At 45.7% G+C, this 18,097-nt stretch overlaps 1 protein-coding gene across 3 annotated transcripts in view; it reads left to right on the top strand.

Annotated features, from left to right (window-relative positions):
* The first annotated feature begins 178 nt into the window (after positions 1-178).
* Positions 179-18,097, top strand: part of tecpr1a (tectonin beta-propeller repeat containing 1a) — a 64,588-nt gene continuing 46,669 nt past the window's right edge. The window contains exons 1-4 of one of the 3 annotated variants that reach the window (XM_078418080.1): positions 179-195; positions 12,326-12,558; positions 14,957-15,139; positions 17,147-17,269. In XM_078418080.1, coding sequence (XP_078274206.1) covers positions 12,334-12,558; positions 14,957-15,139; positions 17,147-17,269 — 531 coding nt within the window. In that variant the 5' untranslated portion in view covers positions 179-195; positions 12,326-12,333. Of the gene's footprint in view, positions 196-7,285; positions 7,380-12,325; positions 12,559-14,956; positions 15,140-17,146; positions 17,270-18,097 lie in introns of those variants that run through there. The other 2 variants (XM_078418078.1, XM_078418079.1) reach the window with 2 other exon arrangements.

Below are 18,097 nucleotides of genomic sequence, written 5' to 3'. Positions count from 1 at the left end.
GCCCTCTTCTCGCCTCAAAGGAGCCGCCCCTTCTCCTACCTTAAAGGGACCGCGCCATCCTCACTCGCCTTGATGGATTCACCCTCCACCCCCACCTTAAAGCAGGTCCCATTCCCTTTAAGGCAAAAGAGGAAAGCATGTTCCCTTTAAGGGGGAGAGGAGGAGGAGGAGCCGGAGCCTTTAAGGCGGGTAAAGGTATGGTTTTTTAAGGTTTAAGTCTTTCAAGGTGAGGCAGAGGTTCACTGCCAACCTCATCTACTGGATCTGTTGTTCTAGGTGTCAACTCCTGTACATCGGCGAGACCAAGCACAGGCTCGGCAATCGTTTCACTGAACACCTCCGCTCAGTCCGCCTTAACCTACCCGATCTCCCGGTTGCTCAACACTTTAATTCCCCCTCCCATTCGCATACTGACCTTTCTGCCCTGGGCCTCCTCCATTGTCAGAGTGAGGCCCAGCGCAAATTGGAGGAACAGCACCTCATATTTTGCTTGGGTAGTTTACACCCAGTGGTATGAACATTGACTTCCCTAACTTCAGATAGCCCTTGTTTTCCCTCTCTGTCCATCCTCTCCCCCTTCCCAGTTCTCCCACCAGTCTCACTGTCTCCGACTACATTCCATCTCTGTCCCACCCACTCCCCTGACATCAGTCTGAAGAAGGGGCTCAACCTTGACACGTCACCCATTCCTTCCCTCCAGAGATGCTGCCTGTCCTGCTGAGTTACTCCAGCATTTTGTGATCTATGGTTCTTTTATGGCAGGGGAGGAGGCTGAGGACCCTTTAAGGCAGAAGAGAAGGCCACTGTCGCTTTATGACAGCAGAGGGCAGAGGTCCCTTTAAGGCAGGAGAAGAGGGGGTGGTCCCTTTAACTTAGCAGGTCAGGCACCATTGCTGGAGAAGTGGATAGGTGATAGATGGGGCCCTAATAGTAGTGAGGAAAATAAAGCTGGAAGAGAGGAGGAGCAGGATAAAGACCAGCTGGTAGAGAGGATACAGGTGTGGGGTTGGTGGGAGGGTTTGATAGTCAGATGGTTGGGCAAAGGCCAGAGATGAAAAGACAGGAGGTGTGAGACAAAAGAATTGAAGCGATGTGAATTGTGAAGCTGGAGGAAGGAATAGTCTCAGAAGAAGACTATTGGACTAGTGGTGGAAGGAAGAGTCTCACAAGTAAAATGGATGAAGTAGAGCCAGTAGATGTAGTGTATCTGGACTTTCAGAAAGCCTTTGATAAGGTCCCACACAGTGGGCAAAATTAGAGCACATGGTATTGGGGGTGGGGTATTGACATGGATAGAGAATTGGTTGGCAGACAAGAAACAAAGAGCAGGAATAAACGGGTCCCTGTCAGAATGGCAGGCAGAGGCGAGTGGAGTGCTTAATATATATACAATATATATTAATGATTTAGATGATGGAATTAAAAGTAACACTAGCAAATTTGCAGATGACACAAAGCTGGGTGGCAGTGTGAACTGCAAAGAGAATGTTAGGAGGTTGCAGGGTGACTTGGACAGGTTGAGTGAGTGAGCAGATGCATGGCAGATGCAGTATAATGTAGATAAATGTGAGGTTATCCACTTTGGCGGCAAGAACAAGGAGGCAGATTATTATCTTAATGGTGTCAGATTAGGAAAAAGCGAAGTGCAACGAGACCTGGAAGTCCTTGTACATCAGTCACTGAAAGTAAACATGCAGATAGAGCAGGCAGTGAAGAAAGCTATGTTGGCCTTCATAACGAGAGAATTTGAGTATCGGAGTAAAGAGGTCCTTCTGCAGCTGTACAGGGCCCTGGTGAGACCACATCTGGAGTATTGTGTGCAGTTTTGGTCTCCTAATTTGAGGAAGGACATCCTTGCTAATGAGGCAATGCAGCGTAGGTTCACGAGGTTAATCCCCGGGATGGTGGGACTGTCTTATGAGGAAAGATTAGAAAGGCTGGGCTTGTATTCACTGGAATTTAGATGAGAGGGGATCTTATAGAAACCTATAAAATTATAAAAGGACTGGACACGCTAGATGCAGGAAATTTTTTCCCAATGTTGGGGGAGTCCAGAACCAGGTGCCACAGTTTAAGAATAAAGGGGAGGCCATATAAAACTGAGATGAGAAAAAACTTTTTCACACAGACAGTTGTGAATTTGTGGAATTCTCTGCCACAGAAGGCAGTAGAGGCCAATTCGTTGGATGAATTTAAAAGAGAGTTAGATAGAGCTCTCAAGGGATATCAAGGGATATGGGGAGAAGGCAGGCACAGGTTACTGATTGTGGATGATCAGCCATGATCACAATGATTGGCGGTGCTGGCTCAAAGGCCCAAATGACCTCCTCCTGCGTCTGTTTTATATGAGAAGGGTCTCGTCCTGAAATGTCACCCATTCCTTCTCCCCAGTGATGCTGTTTATCCTGCTGAGTTACTCCAGCAATTTTTGTCTATCTTAAAAAAAAAGTTCAGTATATATTTTTTTAAATGACAAATAAATGGGCAATAGTAGTGCAAATTCAAAAATAATGTTCCCAAATCTATGTAGTTCGGAACCTATTTGGATGTTGTAGTGTTTAATAGCCTGATGGTAGTTGGGAAGAGGTTGTTCCTGAACCTGGATGTTACAGTATTCAGGCTCCTTTACCTTCCTCCTGATGGCAGGAATGAAATGAAAGCGTGGCCAGGGTGGTGTGGGTCTCTGATGATGCTGGCTGCCTTTTTGAGGCAGCGACTGACTTCGATGGTGGGGATGTCATGACCCGTGACGGGCCGGCCAGTGTTCACCACTTTTTGCAATCGTCTTCATTCCTGGGCATTCGAGTTGCCGAACCAGGCCATGATGCAACCAGTCAACATGCTCTCTACCGTACATAATTGAGCATAATGTCATATGCGCAAGTACAGTGAGGTACGGGAACAGTAAAAATCTTGCTTGCAGCAACATCACAGGCTTATAGACTGAACACGAGAAAACATAAATTGTACATAAGTTAAACAAAACAGTGCAAAAAACACACCAGTGCAAAAACACAATTAGGAAACAAGTCCATGGTAGTGCAAGAGGTGGTCTGTAGTGTTTTGTTGCTGAGGTAGGTTTAGGGTTGTGTAGGGTTGAATCTGAAGAAGAGTTCTGACCTGAAACGTCACCTATTCCTTTTCTCCAGAGGTGCTGTCTTACCCATTGAGTTACTCCAGCATTTTGTGTCTATTTAGGGTTGTGTAAGTTGGTTCAAGAACCTGGTGCTTGTAGGAAAGTAGTTGTTCCTGAACCTGGTGGTGTGGGACTTAGGTTTAGATTTAGATTTAGGTTTATTATTGTCATTTGCACAGAGGTACAGTGAAAAGCTTTGTGTTCTTTCATGCTATCCAAACAGATCAGATAATACTTTCAGGTCAAACTCAAATACAATAGGCAGAGCAAAAATGCAGAGTGCAGAATATAGTTCTCAGCATTGGAGCACATCAGTTCCATAAACTAGGTCCAATGTCCGCAATGGGGTGGCGGTGAATCGGACAGTACCCTGGCTTATGGAAGGACCATTCAGAAGCCTGGTAACAAAGGGGAAGAAGCTGTTAAACAAAGTCCACTGTCTACATTGGGGTAGTGAATTAGACAGTACCCTGGCTTTTGTACCTCCTGCCAGATGGTAGAAGATGGTGGCGAGAGGAGGGCATAGATGGTGAAGATCATTGATGATAGGCGCCACCTTCTTAAGGCAACGTCTCGTGTAGATGCCCTACTGTCTGCGTATCTAGACGCTGGTTTTGTCTTGCACAAATTTCCGGCGGCTACCCACAAAGCAGACTGAGCAAATGCCTGGCATTTTAGTTTAGTTTAGTTTAGAGATACAGCGCAGGAACAGGCCCATCTGACCACCGAGTGTGTGCCGACCAGCGATCCCTGCACACAAACACTATCCAACATACACTAGGGACAATTTATAATTATAACAAGCTAATTAGCCTACAAACCTGCACGTCTTTGGAGTGTGGGCGTAATCTGGAGCTAGTGAAAAAAAAAACAAGCAGGTCACGGGGAGAAAGTACAAACTCCATATAGACAGCACCCGTAGTCAGGATTGAACCCGGATCTCTGGCGCTATAAGGCAGCAACTCTATCGCTGTGCCATCGTGCCGTTTCTTCATTTACTGAACCCCTTCCTGGAAACAGCATGTGAAGGGGAGAGAACAGGGCTAAATACAGAATAAAAAACAATTCTGCTGAAAGAAAGGAAGCAAAATAAACATTTTAGATGACGGAAATGCTCCCAGGTTCCAGAGTGCCACGGCCTACAGGGAGAGCCGCCGAGCCAACCCCTGCTTTCTCCCCAAGTCCAGAGACTGGGAGGATGGAGCCGGCAACCTGCGATGGATGTGATGGGCATGGAGCAAGGCCGGTAAGAGAGGAGAGGGCCCTGGAGTCTGGCCTACCGCACCCTCGAGGTCGGCAGCGGGAGGCCTCTCCGGGGAACAAAGGTGGGCGGGTGAGGAGAAGGACGTCGGTTCACAGGTCGACCCACACGTCCAAGCAAGGCGACGGCTGGAGGCCCCACAGCAGCCTGGGGCTCGTCTGGAATGGGCTCCGCTCATAACAACTAGAGCGCGGACTGAACTGTAAAGATGGCGCCAAAACATGGCGACTCTTGCATGCAGGTCCAGTAGGCTATTTCTGTTTGCTAATCGGGTTTGTGCTTGGGTATGACAATACTCTACTGGACTGTTAGTGAGAAAAGATTTCACTGTGCCTTTTCAGTTCACACATGTGATAATAATAGCAGCATTGAACCATTGAACACTTTCTTGAGCATCGCCTTGTGTAGATAACCTTCTGCCTGCATATCTGTTTTTAGTTTAATGATACAGCGCGACACAGGCCCTTCGGCCCACCAAGTCCGCACCAACCAACGATCCAAATACCCTAGCACTATCCTCCACACTAGGGACAATAAAAAATGTTACCAAGCCAATTAACCTACAAACCTGTACGTCTTTGGAGTGTGGGAGGAACCCAGAGCACCCGGAGAAAACCCACGTGATCACGGGGAGAACGCACAAACTCCGTACAGACAGCACCTGTGGTTAGGATTGAACCCTGGTCTCTGGTGCTGTGAAGCTGCAACTCTCCCGCTGCGCCACTGTGGTTTGGTCTTGCACTAGTTTCTAGCAGATACCCACAAAACAGACAGCAGCTGCCTGGCATTTTGTCATTTACTAAACCTCTTATTGGAAACAGCATAAGGATGGGGGGGGGGGGGGGAGAGGTAGCTGGGGCTAAATACAGTATAAAAACTAATTCTGTTCAAAGAAAGGAAGTGAAATAAACATTTTTTATGTTAGAAATGCAAATCGGGAAGCAAGAAAGCTGGAGCTCAAGTCAATTCTGTGTCAGGCCCTGAATCATTGTGGTCAACATTCATGACTTGGGAGAACTTGTCTGCAGGACTCTGTCTCCCAGCTTCACCCTCCGTGCCGGTGAGGGGCTGGCGTCTTGCCTCCCACTCCCTTGGAGGTGCCCCAGGGGTTCTGAGGTCGGCTGCGGGAGACACCCTGGGGCACGGAGGTCGACCGGTGACAGCCTATGGCTGGATTGGATCGAGTCATGCAGGTCATGTGTGAGGGTCGATGTGTCGGTGGAGTGAGCCACTGGAGGCCCTGCAGCAGCCTGGGGCTGGATTGGATCGAGCGCCGCTCCAAGAGGCCGAGTGCGTGGATCAGACGCAGCCTGTGACGGCACGGAGCAACGGTGGAGGACACCGCCAACATTGCCTGGCCAGGCCGACCCTTGCAACACCGACCTAGTGTCGTCACCAGAATAACAGGCCTTTATCGTCAAGTTTAAGACTCTACGTTTTTAACAACTCTGAATTTGAAACGTACAAGATGGCGACGGAAAGGTGGCGACTCTTGTGTACTGCCTCGGTGTAATCTACTATTCTTACACTCTTGTACTTAAAGTATGATCGTACCCATGTACAGTAAGATTGTTACTGAACCAAATGCAAAGAAGGAATTTCACTGTATCGAGGAACATGTAAGAATAAAGTACCATTGAACATATTCAGGCTGGTTACTTTCAGACAGGACATGCTGGCATTGCAAATTCCCAACTTGGTCCCCTTCATACCACAGAATTATAGGCCGGTGAGCCTCTTCGGTAGTAGGAAATCTAAAGGTAATGGTGGAGGCAGATAAGATAGTGATGTTTAAGAGGCTTTGACATGGATATGCAGGGAATGGAGGGTTCTGAAACATGTGCAGGCATCGTGTTTGGCACAGACATTGTGCACCAAAGGTTCCTGTGCTGTACTGTTGTTCTATGTCCTACCAAGCCAGATGGATATCAACTTAGAATTAGAATTGTCACCTCCTACTCTGCTGCCAATTGCTGCTCTCAAATGTGGACACATGACCCGCAATATCTGTGCAAATATCTCTACTGTCAAGCAAATATATGAACAGAATCTTTTAAAATATTGTTTAAAAAAATCAGACAGCTATCTTGAAGCAAAAGGACAAAAAGTGTTGGAGTAACTCAGCGTAGGGCAGAGGGTAGGGCCGAAGATGTCCTGGTTGGGTTGCTCCTGGGTCTGGCCAAGCTGGCCATCCGCGAGTCACGGCGCCAGGCAGAAGAGGGCTTTGCCCAAGCCGGCTGCCTGCCCCTTTTCTGGGGTTATGTCCGCGCCTGGGTGGTACTTGAGAGGGACTATGCGCTGTCCACGGGCGTCCTGGGACCGCTGGGCATCGCAGGTGGCGGGGGGGGAATGTATCCTCAATAAGGATGGGGAAATAGTTATTTATTATTCAAAATTTAAGAATATTTGTTTTACTTTGTTTCATGGTGGTGGGTTTGTTTGTATTGTTTTGTACTGTACATATTATTTTTGTAAATAATTGATTTTAAAAAAACAGTCCAACAACCCAACAGTTCAACAACCCAACAGTCCATCAGGCCAATCATCCCCAAAACCCCAGTAACCATGGCAGCTCCATTAGCTGCCAACCGCCCTAAAACCCCAGTAGCTATATGGCAGCTCCAGTGGCTATATGGCAGCTCCAGTGGCTATATGGCAGCTCCAGTGGCTATATGGCAGCTCCAGTGGCTATATGGCAGCTCCAGTAGCCCCAACACCAGGCACCCACCTTCTGGCAAACTCAGCTGTCAAGGACAGGCCTCGCCTACCGTATCTGCATATTACGCTCTGCGTCACGACGCCAGCCTGACGGACGGGCCACCGGCCAATCAGGCGCGGGCAGCGACCAATGGTGTGCCGGGGGCGGGGCTTCCACGGTTGTCAGGAGAGAAGGTTCCGGAAGCCGCGTCCGGCTTGGATGGTGGATGTTGATCGGGTCGGTGCGGCGAGGAGCTGGGCGGCTGTCGCGGAGCTGGCGGTAATGTACTGGGAGCGATTTGCAGATTATTGGCTCCGTCACTTCACTGACATTATTAGCAGCGTTGTAGATGGCGAGTTGGCGACGGTCCCTTAAACCTGTGGCGCTTAGAGACGGTCCCTTACACCTGTGGCGGTGATTTAGAGACGGTCCCTTGCACCTGTGGCGGTGATTTAGAGACGGTCCCTTGCACCTGTGGCGATTTAGTGTCTCTTACACTGGCGGTTTAGAGACGGTCTCTTACACCTGTGGCGATGGTTTACAGCCCCCCCCCCTGGTTTATAGACGGTCCCTTGTTGGCTGGTTTAGAGATGGTCCCTGCAGGTGTGGGCACTGACTGAAAGACGGTTCCTCCAAGTAAGGGACTGATTTAGAGACGGTTTCTTTAACTGTGGGAGAGATGTCCTTATCCCTTGACTGGGTTAGAGGGTCCTTCTAGGAGTGGGCACTAACTGGTTAAAAGACAGCACCTGCTGGTGAGGGCACAGATTTAGAAACACTCCCCAGGTGGGCACTGGCTGGTTCAGATATGCCCCCCTATAACAGTGGGCATTGACGGGTTTGGAGTGTCTCTCCCTCCAAGTGTGGGCCCTCACTGGTTTTTAAAATTGTGCCTTTCTGTATGTGAATCCATGAGGGGAATAGATGGGGTGAATGCACAGATGCTTTTACCCACAGTTGGGGAATCAAGAACCAGAGGACATGGGTTTTAGGTGAGTGGGGAAAGATTTAACAGGAACCTGATGGTCAATGTTTTCAGACAGAGGGTGGTGGCAACATTGAACGAGCTGCCAGAAGAGGTAGTTGAGGCAGGTACTATATCAGCATTTGGATAGGTAGTTGGATAGAAAAGGTTTAGAGGGATATGGGCCAAATGTGGGGAAATGGGATTTGCTTAGATGGGACATCTTGGTCGGAACGGACAAGTTGGGGCAAAGGGCCTGTTTCCATGCTGTATGACTCAGTGATGTAAAACTGTGATTTGGAGACAGTTTCTTTAAGTAGGGGTTCGATTTAGAGTAATTCCCTTAAGTAGACATTTTGATTTAGAGAGGGTTCCCTTAAGAATGTGCTGGGAGTTTATTCCTGACATGGAAGATAAAACTCTAGGACATAGAGTTAAGGTAAAAGAGGTAAGAGATTTAGGAGGGATCTGAGGGGGTCCTTCTTCACCTGGAGGGCCAGAGAGAGTTATAGAAGCAGAATCACGGGGAGTATTTAAGATGCCTCTACATGAGGACTTGATTCACCTGGGCCTAGAAGCTACTGGCCAAGTGCTGGGAGGTGGTGTTAATATAGATGGGTGCCCACTGGTCGGCATATATGTGGTGGACCAAATGGCCTGCTCCCATGCTGTAAAACAGTAGGCATTAACCTATTTGGAAATGATTCTTCCAAGTCTTTGTGCTGTTAATCTCTCCCCATACTATGCCATGTTAGGTAATTGAGCAATGCAGAGCCATCGAGGATCTTGAGTGTGTAAACTGACCTCTAATGGATTTATAAATGGAACCTCCTGTAGTGGGCTCTGACCTAGTTAAAGGCAGCCAAACTAAAGATCATCTCAAAATCACTTATTTATAGATAGTAGATTATTTACTGCACTTTTAAGGCTGCATGAGGACGCATTTTGTTTTAGAAATAGGTCCCCTGAGAATGAGGGGCACGCCATTTAGGAACTGGTCCTCAAGAGTGGGCACTTCTTTACCAGCTACACCCCTAGAATAGTATAGCCTGTAATATCCCACTCTCCTGTCCCTGTAATACCCCATAATGGTAGTGAACAACCTCGTTCCCAAGTATGGGATATGACTGATGAAGCCTTCGGCCCACCGTCCATGCCGACCTTTAATCACCCGTTCACACTAGTCCAACATTATCCCACTTTCTCATCTGTTGTTCCGCTTTTGGTACATATGACAATTAACCATTCTGTAAGCTAGCCAAGCGAAATACGAGGTGCTGTTCCTCCAGTTTGCTTGTGACTTCACTGGCAGTGGAGGAGGCAATGAAAGAATGTGGGATGGAGAGGATGTTGAAAGAGTTGAAGCTTGGGTGAAGAGGCATCTTTTAATTGTAACTTCTCAAAGAGGAGGTTATGCTTTAAGAAGATAAGAAAAGGAAGCGGTGGTTTCTCTAGCTTGCTCCGCCACTATTTCTGGTGCATGTGCTCATCTAATTAACCCTTTTCTTCCTGGAGTGTCCAAAATTCAATCAATGTTCACCCTCCAGTTTCTGAACACCCACAAAACTTTGTGTCAGAGAACTATAAAAGTGCTGTATTTTAAAGAATATTTGACTGATAGAGTCCTACAGCACGGAAACAGGCCCTTCTGCCCTACTCGTCCATGCTGACCAAGATGCCCCATCTACGTTAGCCCCATTTCCCATCCCTCTAAATCATTCATACCCACGAACCTGTCCAAATGTCTTTTAAATGTTGTGATAATACCTGCCTCACCTCATCTAGTAGCTCGTTCCATATACCCACCACGCTTTGTGTGAAAATGTTCCCCCTCGGGTACTCATTTAAATCTTTGCTCTCTCACCTTTAACTTATGTCCTCTGGTTCTCAATACCCCTTCTCTGGGTAAAAGACTCTGTGCATTCGTCCTATCCATTGCCATCATGATTTTGTACCTCAATAAGATCACTCCTCATCCTCCTGCATGCATGAAGCCTGTTCAACCTCTCCCTATAGCTCAAGCCCTCACGTCCTGGCAACATCCTCGTAAATCTCTGCACCCTTTACATCTTAACATCTTTCCTATTACATGGTGAACAAAACTGAACACAATACTCCAAATGTGGTCTCACAAATTGGCCATAATATAATTACGAAGAATAAATATGAGTATAAATATTGTGCATGTCTTTTCATCAGCTGAAAAAGAAATTGAAGAGAGTGGCTGAGATATAGCTGTTAAGACTCGGAAACTAATCAAGAAGTTAGTCAATTCTGAGTAAATGTAATAAAGGAAATAGTTTAACTTGCTGACTGGCGAGTTTTGTTTTGACAGTACGATTGTTATGGAAGTAGCTATCTTAATTGGAAGACTTCAAGGTCCCAGCTTTAGGGTGTAACCACAGATCACACACAAATCCCATGGTTCAAAATTAAAAGTTGCATTCAATGAGGGAGCACTGTTTCCACCAGTGTGTAAAGTTCAAAGAAGGAAGTGTACTTGTGAGATAAAAAAGTAGCATTATTTAAAACTGAGATCTTAGAGTCAAACAGCATGGAAACAGGCCCTTCGGCCCATCAGCTTGTCCCATATACCCACCACCCGCTGAAAGAAACGTCATATCATATCATATCATATCATATATATACAGCCGGAAACAGGCCTTTTCGACCCTCCAAGTCCGTGCCGCCCAGTGATCCCCGTACATTAACACTATCCTACACCCACTAGGGACAATTTTTTACATTTTACCCAGCCAATTAACATCCCTCGGGTTCCAACTAAACCTTCCCCCGCTCACCTTATCTTCACCCACCCCGCCCCAGAAAATGTCCTACATATCTGTGATGTGTAAAAAAAAAAGGTGCTTGTGGAGGATAATGAATAATTAGAATTCCTGGAAGTTTGTGGGGGCTAGATCATTACATTAAGTTTCAGCTTGGTTTACTGTCACATACATTAAGACGCAATGAAATTCCTTAATTCATATGAAGCACACAGCATATACGGTATAGAGTCACACAGTGTGCAAAAAGGCCCTTCATCCTAATACAGAATATATATACATTCAGAAATTATAAATACCACATCATTGACAGGGTAGTTATCAAATAAGTTTTTTCGGGATAGGATTTATTTTCATTTGGAAGAGAAAGGGATAACTAGGGACCGTTAGCATTGTTTTGTCCATGGCAGGTCATGTCATATTTACTTAATTGAGATTTTTGAGGAGTGTAAAAGGTGATTGATGAGGGTAGGGCAGTGTGTGTTGTCTCCATGAATTTTAGCAAGGCATTTGATAAAGTCCTTCATGGTGGGCAGATCCAGAAGATTAAGACAGGAGTCTATGCTAAGACCTCTGCTGTTTGTGATGCATATAATTGATTTGTATTAACTGTAGTTGAGTTGGCTATTAAATTTTCAGGCGTCACCAAAATTGATGGCATTGCAGACACACCCTTAAAGGATGTATGTAGAGGCTGTGGAGAGGTGATAGAAGTGGATTACCATGATGGTGTCTGGATTAGAGTGTATTAGCTGTAAAGAGAGGTTGGATAAATTTGGATTTTTTCTCTGGAGTTTTGGATGTTGTGGAGAGACCTTACGGAACTATATAACATTTTGAGAGTTATAGATAGGGTAGACGGTCAGAACCATTTTTCCACCGGGTGGAAATATCAAAGACTAGGGGGGATAGCTTAAAGGTGAAAGGGAGCAAGCTTAAAACAGATGAGCGTGGCAAGGGTTGAATGTACACCGAGTGGTGGGTGCCTGGATTGCACCGCCAGGAGTGGTGATGCAGCAGATATGATCATGGCGTTTAAGTGGCTTTTTAGATAGGCACATGGATATTCAGAGAATGGAGGGGTGCAGATCATGTGCAGGCAGAGGAGATCTGTTTATTTTAGCATCATATTCGGTACAGACATTGTGGGCTGACAGGCCTGTACTGTTCCATGTTATATGATTATTCAGAGGAGGAACTTACAAATTTGAAGCTGGGAATTGTAGAACCAATTGCAGTGCCATTAGACATCAATCATGTTCCTAAATGTTCCACTAGTTCTTCATAAAACAATTTGATTATCATTTCTGATGTTGGGTAATTGCTTGGAGTAACATGGTGAATCGGCCAATTGTATCTTTCCCAGTTTGACCGTGCAAAGTTGAGGAATAACATTGGGAATGTATGATTGGGAGGTTTCCCCACTGCTGGCAAATCTGGATTACCGATGGATTTTGTATTTTGTATTTTGTTTTGTTAGAGGCAGTCATGCCCAGCTCTCTGTTGTGGGCTGTGGATGTCCATGGCAGCGTGTACACTCTCTCTACAGCCAGCCAGTACTGGGAGCTGTGCAAAGATGCAAGTTTAGAATTCAAGAGACTGGCAGCTGTCAAGCAGTGCTGTTGGGGAATTGCATGCGACCAACAAATCTACGTCTATGTCCATGCAAACGAAGTTCCCATCCGATACCAAGAAGAGACCTATGAAAATCAGGTGCGGTGACTAAATAAATGATGTAATTCTTCAAATAATGTCAGCCTAGATGGCGCAGCAGGTAAAGTTGCTGCCTCACAACACCAGACACCGTAATCGATCCTGACTTTGAATGCTTTCTGTGCGGAGTTTGCACATTTTCCCTGTGATCACGTGGGTTTCCTCCCACAGCCCAAAGACGTGCAGGTTTATTGATTAATTGGCCTCTGTAAATTACTGCTAATCTGTGAGGAGTGGATATGAAAGTGCGAATGCATAGAACTAGTGTGAACGGGCGAATGATGGTCGGTGTGGCAAAAGGGCTTGTTTCCGTGCCAAACTAAAGAAATACGTTTAAGCAAGTATCAACCTTGTCTCAAGAGCAGGCACACTGACTATGGGTGCTAGCTTTACAGAGTTTGTACGTTCTACGTGCAACTGCATAGGATTTCTCCAGGTGCTCCAATTTCCTCGCCACCAGGATGTCATCCATGTAAATAAAGATGAACGTCGGGGCGGTCGTGGCAAGCTACGACAAACACCCGCGACAAGCTACGACAAGCTACGAACCTTTCGGCGACAACTGAAGACAATTCAAGACATGCAGATTTGTAGGTTAATTGGCTTATGTAAAATTGTAAATTGTCGCTAGTGTGTAGGATAGTGCTAGTGTACGGGGTTATCACTGGTCGGCACAGACACGGTGGGCCGAAGGGCCTGTTTCTGTGCTGTATCTCTAAAGTCTAAAGTAAAATTTAAAGTCTAAAGGCAGATTTGCCTCAGGGTCAGGTAGTTTGGCCTGTTTCCACGCTAAACTAAACTAAATCTGCTGGTAAATTACTGTTGTCACTGTCTGACCTGCTGTTACTCCAGCTTTCTGTGTCTATCTTTGGTTTAAACCAGCATCTGCAGTTCCTTCCTACACATAAGTGTCCTTTAAATACTGTTATACCACCTGCCTTAACTACCTCCTCTGGCAGCTTGTCCCATATATCCTCCACCCTCTGAGTTTAAAATGTTGCTCCTCAGATTCCTATTAAACCTTTCCCCTCTCACTTTAAACCTATGTCCTCTGGTTCTTGATTCCCCAACCCTAGGTAAAAGACTTTGTGCATTCACCCTATCTATTTCCCTCATGATTTTATACACGTCTATAAGATCACCCCTCAGCCTCCTGCACTCCAAGGAATAGAGTCCTCGCCTGCCCAATCTCTCCTCCTAGCTCAGGCCCTCAGATTCTGGCAACATCGTCATAAACCACAATAAATTGCACAGAATTGTGGACATAACAAAGACCATCACGCAAACCAACATCCCTTCCATTGACTCACTACATGCTACCACAGCGAGTCTCACCCCGGATACTTCCTCTTCCCCCCTCTCCTATCAGGCAAGAGGTACAGAAGTGTGAATACGCACACCTCCAGATTCAGGGACTGTTTCTTCCCAACTGTTATCAGGCAACTGAACCATCCTATCACTGACTGGAGAATGGTCCTGCCCTCCCATCTACCTCATTGGAGACCCTTGGACTATCTTTAATTGGAATTTACTGTACCTTATCTTGCACTAAACATTATTCCCTTTATCGTGCATCTGTACATTGTGGACGGCTTGATTGTAATCATGCATAGTCTTTCTGATGACTGGATGGCATGCAACAAAAAAACATTTTCACTTGGTACACGTGACAAAAAACTAAAGTAAACTAAATCTTCTCTGCACTTTTTCTAGCTTCTGCTAGATTAATCTATTTTAGCCCTGTTCTCGAGAATCTAAACAGAATGATGATTTCACTACATCTTTGATGACATAACATCTGGCCCTTTAGGATTGACTGTGCAATATCAACATGAAAGGAAACCTTTCTATCTAAATACCAGCAAGATCAACAATGTTCTCCCTGAACAGAAATAAATTTGTTATCCTGTTGCTGAAACATGCAGCAATGACTATAGAAATAGTTTTAGTTTAGTTTAGAGTTACAGCATGGAAAAAGGTCCTTCGGTCCACCAAGTCCGTGCCGACCAGTGATCATCCATACACTAGCACTATCCTACACACTAAGGACAATTTACAATTTTTATCAAAGTCAATTCACCCACAAACCTATACGTCTTTGGTATGTGGGAGGAAACCGGAGCTCCCGGGAGAAAACCCATGTGGTCACAGGGAGAACGTACAAACTTCATACAGACAGCACCCGTCGTCAGGATTGAACCCAGGTCTCTGGTGTTATAAGGCAGCAACTCTACCGCTGCGCCACTGTGCCACCCTTGATTAGACAATATTTATATTTGTGATTGTACTGTGTCACCCTAGAGGTAACAATACCTTTTTAAAAAGTATAAAACAAACTGCTGGAGGATGTAGTTTCTAGGTGGGTCATGCCTCGGATTTGTTTGGTCTGTTTATGCAGCGCTGGAATCCTGTGGACGGTTTCAGTGATCATCTGCTCCCCAGTGACCGCTGGCAGTGGAGTGATATTACAGGACTGAAGCATCAGCCGATCAAAGAATTTAAACTTGCATCGCAACACTGGGAGTGGGAGTCCAACTGGTATGTGGATGAAAATATTGGAGGAGAGCCTACAGAAAAAGGGGTAAGAGATTTTCATGAATAACTTCATATTGCATCAGCTTGTAGCGATATCAATCAAGGCATCTTTTTTAGTTTTAGAGATACAGCACAGAAACAGGCCCATAGGCCCACCTAGTGCACACAGGCCATCGATCATCGGTCCGCATTAGTTCTATGCTATCCCTCTTCCGCATCCACTCCCTACACACTAGGTACAATTTACAGAGGCCAATTAACCGACAAGCCCACTATCTTTGGGATGTGGGAGGAAATGGGAGCACCTGGAGGAAATCCATACGGTCGCAGACAGGATGCAAATTCCTTACAGACAGCAGCCAACGTCAGGTTCTAACCCGAATCTCAGACATTATGAGCCAGTGGCTCTACCAGCTGCACCACTGTTTGCTCATTCAATAATTTGTTGCATTTATTTATGAATTCAATCAAATCCTAAGACAGTCATATGGCACGGAAACAGGCCCTTTGGCCCAACTTGTCCATGCTGACTATGGTGTCCCATTTGGTCCATATCCCTCTAAACCCCTATCCATGTTCATGTCCAAGTGTCTTTTAAATAAGATTAGAATACTTACCTTACTTCTTCCTCTGGCAGCTTATTCCATATTCCACATACAAAAGTTGCCCTGCAGGTTCCTATTAAATCTTTCCCCTCTCTCATTAAACCGAGGTGATCTGGTTCTCGATTCCGTAATCCTGGGTAAAAGACTGTGCGTTCACCTTATCTATTCCCCTCATGATTTTATACACCTCTACAAGATCACTCCTCAGCCTCCTGTGCTCCATGAATGAAGTCGTAGCCTGCCCAACCTCTCCCTATAGGTTGTGTATGAAGGAACTGCAGATAGACACAAACAATGCTGGAGTAACTCAGTGGGACAGGTAGCATCTCTGGAGAGACGGAATGGGTGACGTTTCGGGTCGAAACCCTTCTTCAGACTGATCGTCCTAATAGGTTAATTAGTCTTCCTGTAGGTTAATTGGTTTAGTCTATTGTCACATGTACTGAGGTACAGTGAAAAGAGGTGCTTATCCAAAAGCCTCTAAAGTACCACTATTGCATCTGCCTCCACCACCACCCCAGGCAGTGTGATCCAGGAACTCCCCAGCTTCTGTGTAGTAGTTGCTGTTTAGTTGTTGTAGTAAGAATTTAAAAAATAAAGAAAAAGAAGCTTGCCCTGCACATCTCCTTTAAACGTTGCCCCTCTCACCTTAAAGCTATGTCCTCCAGTCAGATACAACAGTTGGTGGGTGACTTGGAGTAGGCCTTTGGGTGGTGCCATTCCTGTGCATCTGTTGACCTTCTGGTATGGAACGTGCACTCATCAAAGCCTTGGCATGTTATTGCCGTTTCTCCTGTGGATGTACATACCCTGAGGTGAATGATTTAACTCCTAATGAAACCGACATACAGTACGGTTATACAGTATGGAAACAGGCCCTGTGACCTAACATGTCCATGGGGTTGAGAGGGACAGATAGCTCAGCCATTATTGATGGGCAGAGTAGACTCAAATGGCCTAATTACACCGCTATGACTATTAAACAAATGCCGATTAAGTTGCCTAACCAAAACTTGGACTGAGTCTGCAGAAGGGTCCAGATCCGAAACGTTACCCATCCATGTTCTCAAGAGATGCTGCCTGCCCGCTGTTAGTCCAGCACTTTGCATCATTTTTTTGCCCAAGTACAATTTGAGCTCCTTTTGTCGCTCCTGCTTATTCTGGCAGAGTGTAAATTCATTACAACAGCTTACATTTACTGTATTGAATTTTCACTCTGCCAAAATAATGTGTAAATTTTACACTTTTTTGCTTTTTATCAATGTCAATTTTCCTTAGGCACATACTACCTTTGGAAGTGTATTTCTGATTTAAGGAGCATTGGTTGTTGCCAAACTGTTTGCAGACAGAATCCTACCTTTTTCCTTGCTACTTAGTGCTGTTGATCTTGCGATATTAAATTTGAAAACCTGTAATTTAACACCCAAACCCATTTGTTTGCCTTCCAGGGTTGGACTTACGCAATTGATTTTCCAGCCACTTACACAAAAAGCAAGCGGTGGAACTCTTGTGTCCGCAGACGCCGATGGATCCGTTACAGAAGGTACAAGTCCTGCAACACCTGGGCAAAGGTTCGTACACCACTCCATCCTCGACTAAATTAAATGATAATTTAAATTCACTGCTGAATGGAGTTATAAATCTTCGGGTGACGAATCTGTGGAATTCATTGCCACCGATGGCTGTGGATGCCAGGTCATTGGGTATTGTTAAGGCAGAGAGTGACAGATTCTTGATTAGTAAGGGTGTCGGGGGTTATGGGAAGAAGGCAGGAGAATGGGGTTGAGCGGTAAAGATAGATCACCCATGATTGAATAGTGGAGTAGCCTCGATGGGCCGAATGGCCTACATCTGCTCATATGACATGAACGAAATGGAGGGCACCTGGCAGGCGTATTGAATTGACTCATGAATGAGCAATTAGGTTATAAGTGAGATAGGTTTGTCCAATTTAACTTACCATATGCAAGTGTTAGAAATGCACTTTCACGCTTTTCAAGCAACCCTTCTTATAGTTGTAGTGTGAGACAACACAGCGTTGCCCAAGTTTAGTTTAGTGGTGGTTTAGTTTAGTTTAGAGATAGTTTAGAGGGGTTAATTGGCTACTGTAAATTATAAATTGTCCCTAGTGTGTAGGATAGTGCTTGTGTACAGGGTGACTGCTGGTCGGTGTGGGCTGAAGGGCCTGTTTCCATGCTGCATCTCTAAACGCCCAAGTCTAAAGATGGAAAAGGGCCTTTTGGTCCACCGAGTCCGTGCCGTGCACTAGTTCTATCCTACACAGTAGGGACAACTTACAGAAGGTAATTAATCTCTCTAAATTATCTCTGCACATTTTTGGAGTGTGAGAGGAAACCAGGTCACCTGAGGGGGAACCCACGCGGTCGCCGAGAGAACGT

The sequence above is a fragment of the Rhinoraja longicauda genome, chromosome 21, assembly GCF_053455715.1.
Source record: "Rhinoraja longicauda isolate Sanriku21f chromosome 21, sRhiLon1.1, whole genome shotgun sequence".
Lineage (NCBI taxonomy): Eukaryota > Metazoa > Chordata > Chondrichthyes > Rajiformes > Arhynchobatidae > Rhinoraja > Rhinoraja longicauda.
Note: the sequence above shows the minus strand (reverse complement) of the source record. Positions and strands in the feature narration are given on the sequence as shown.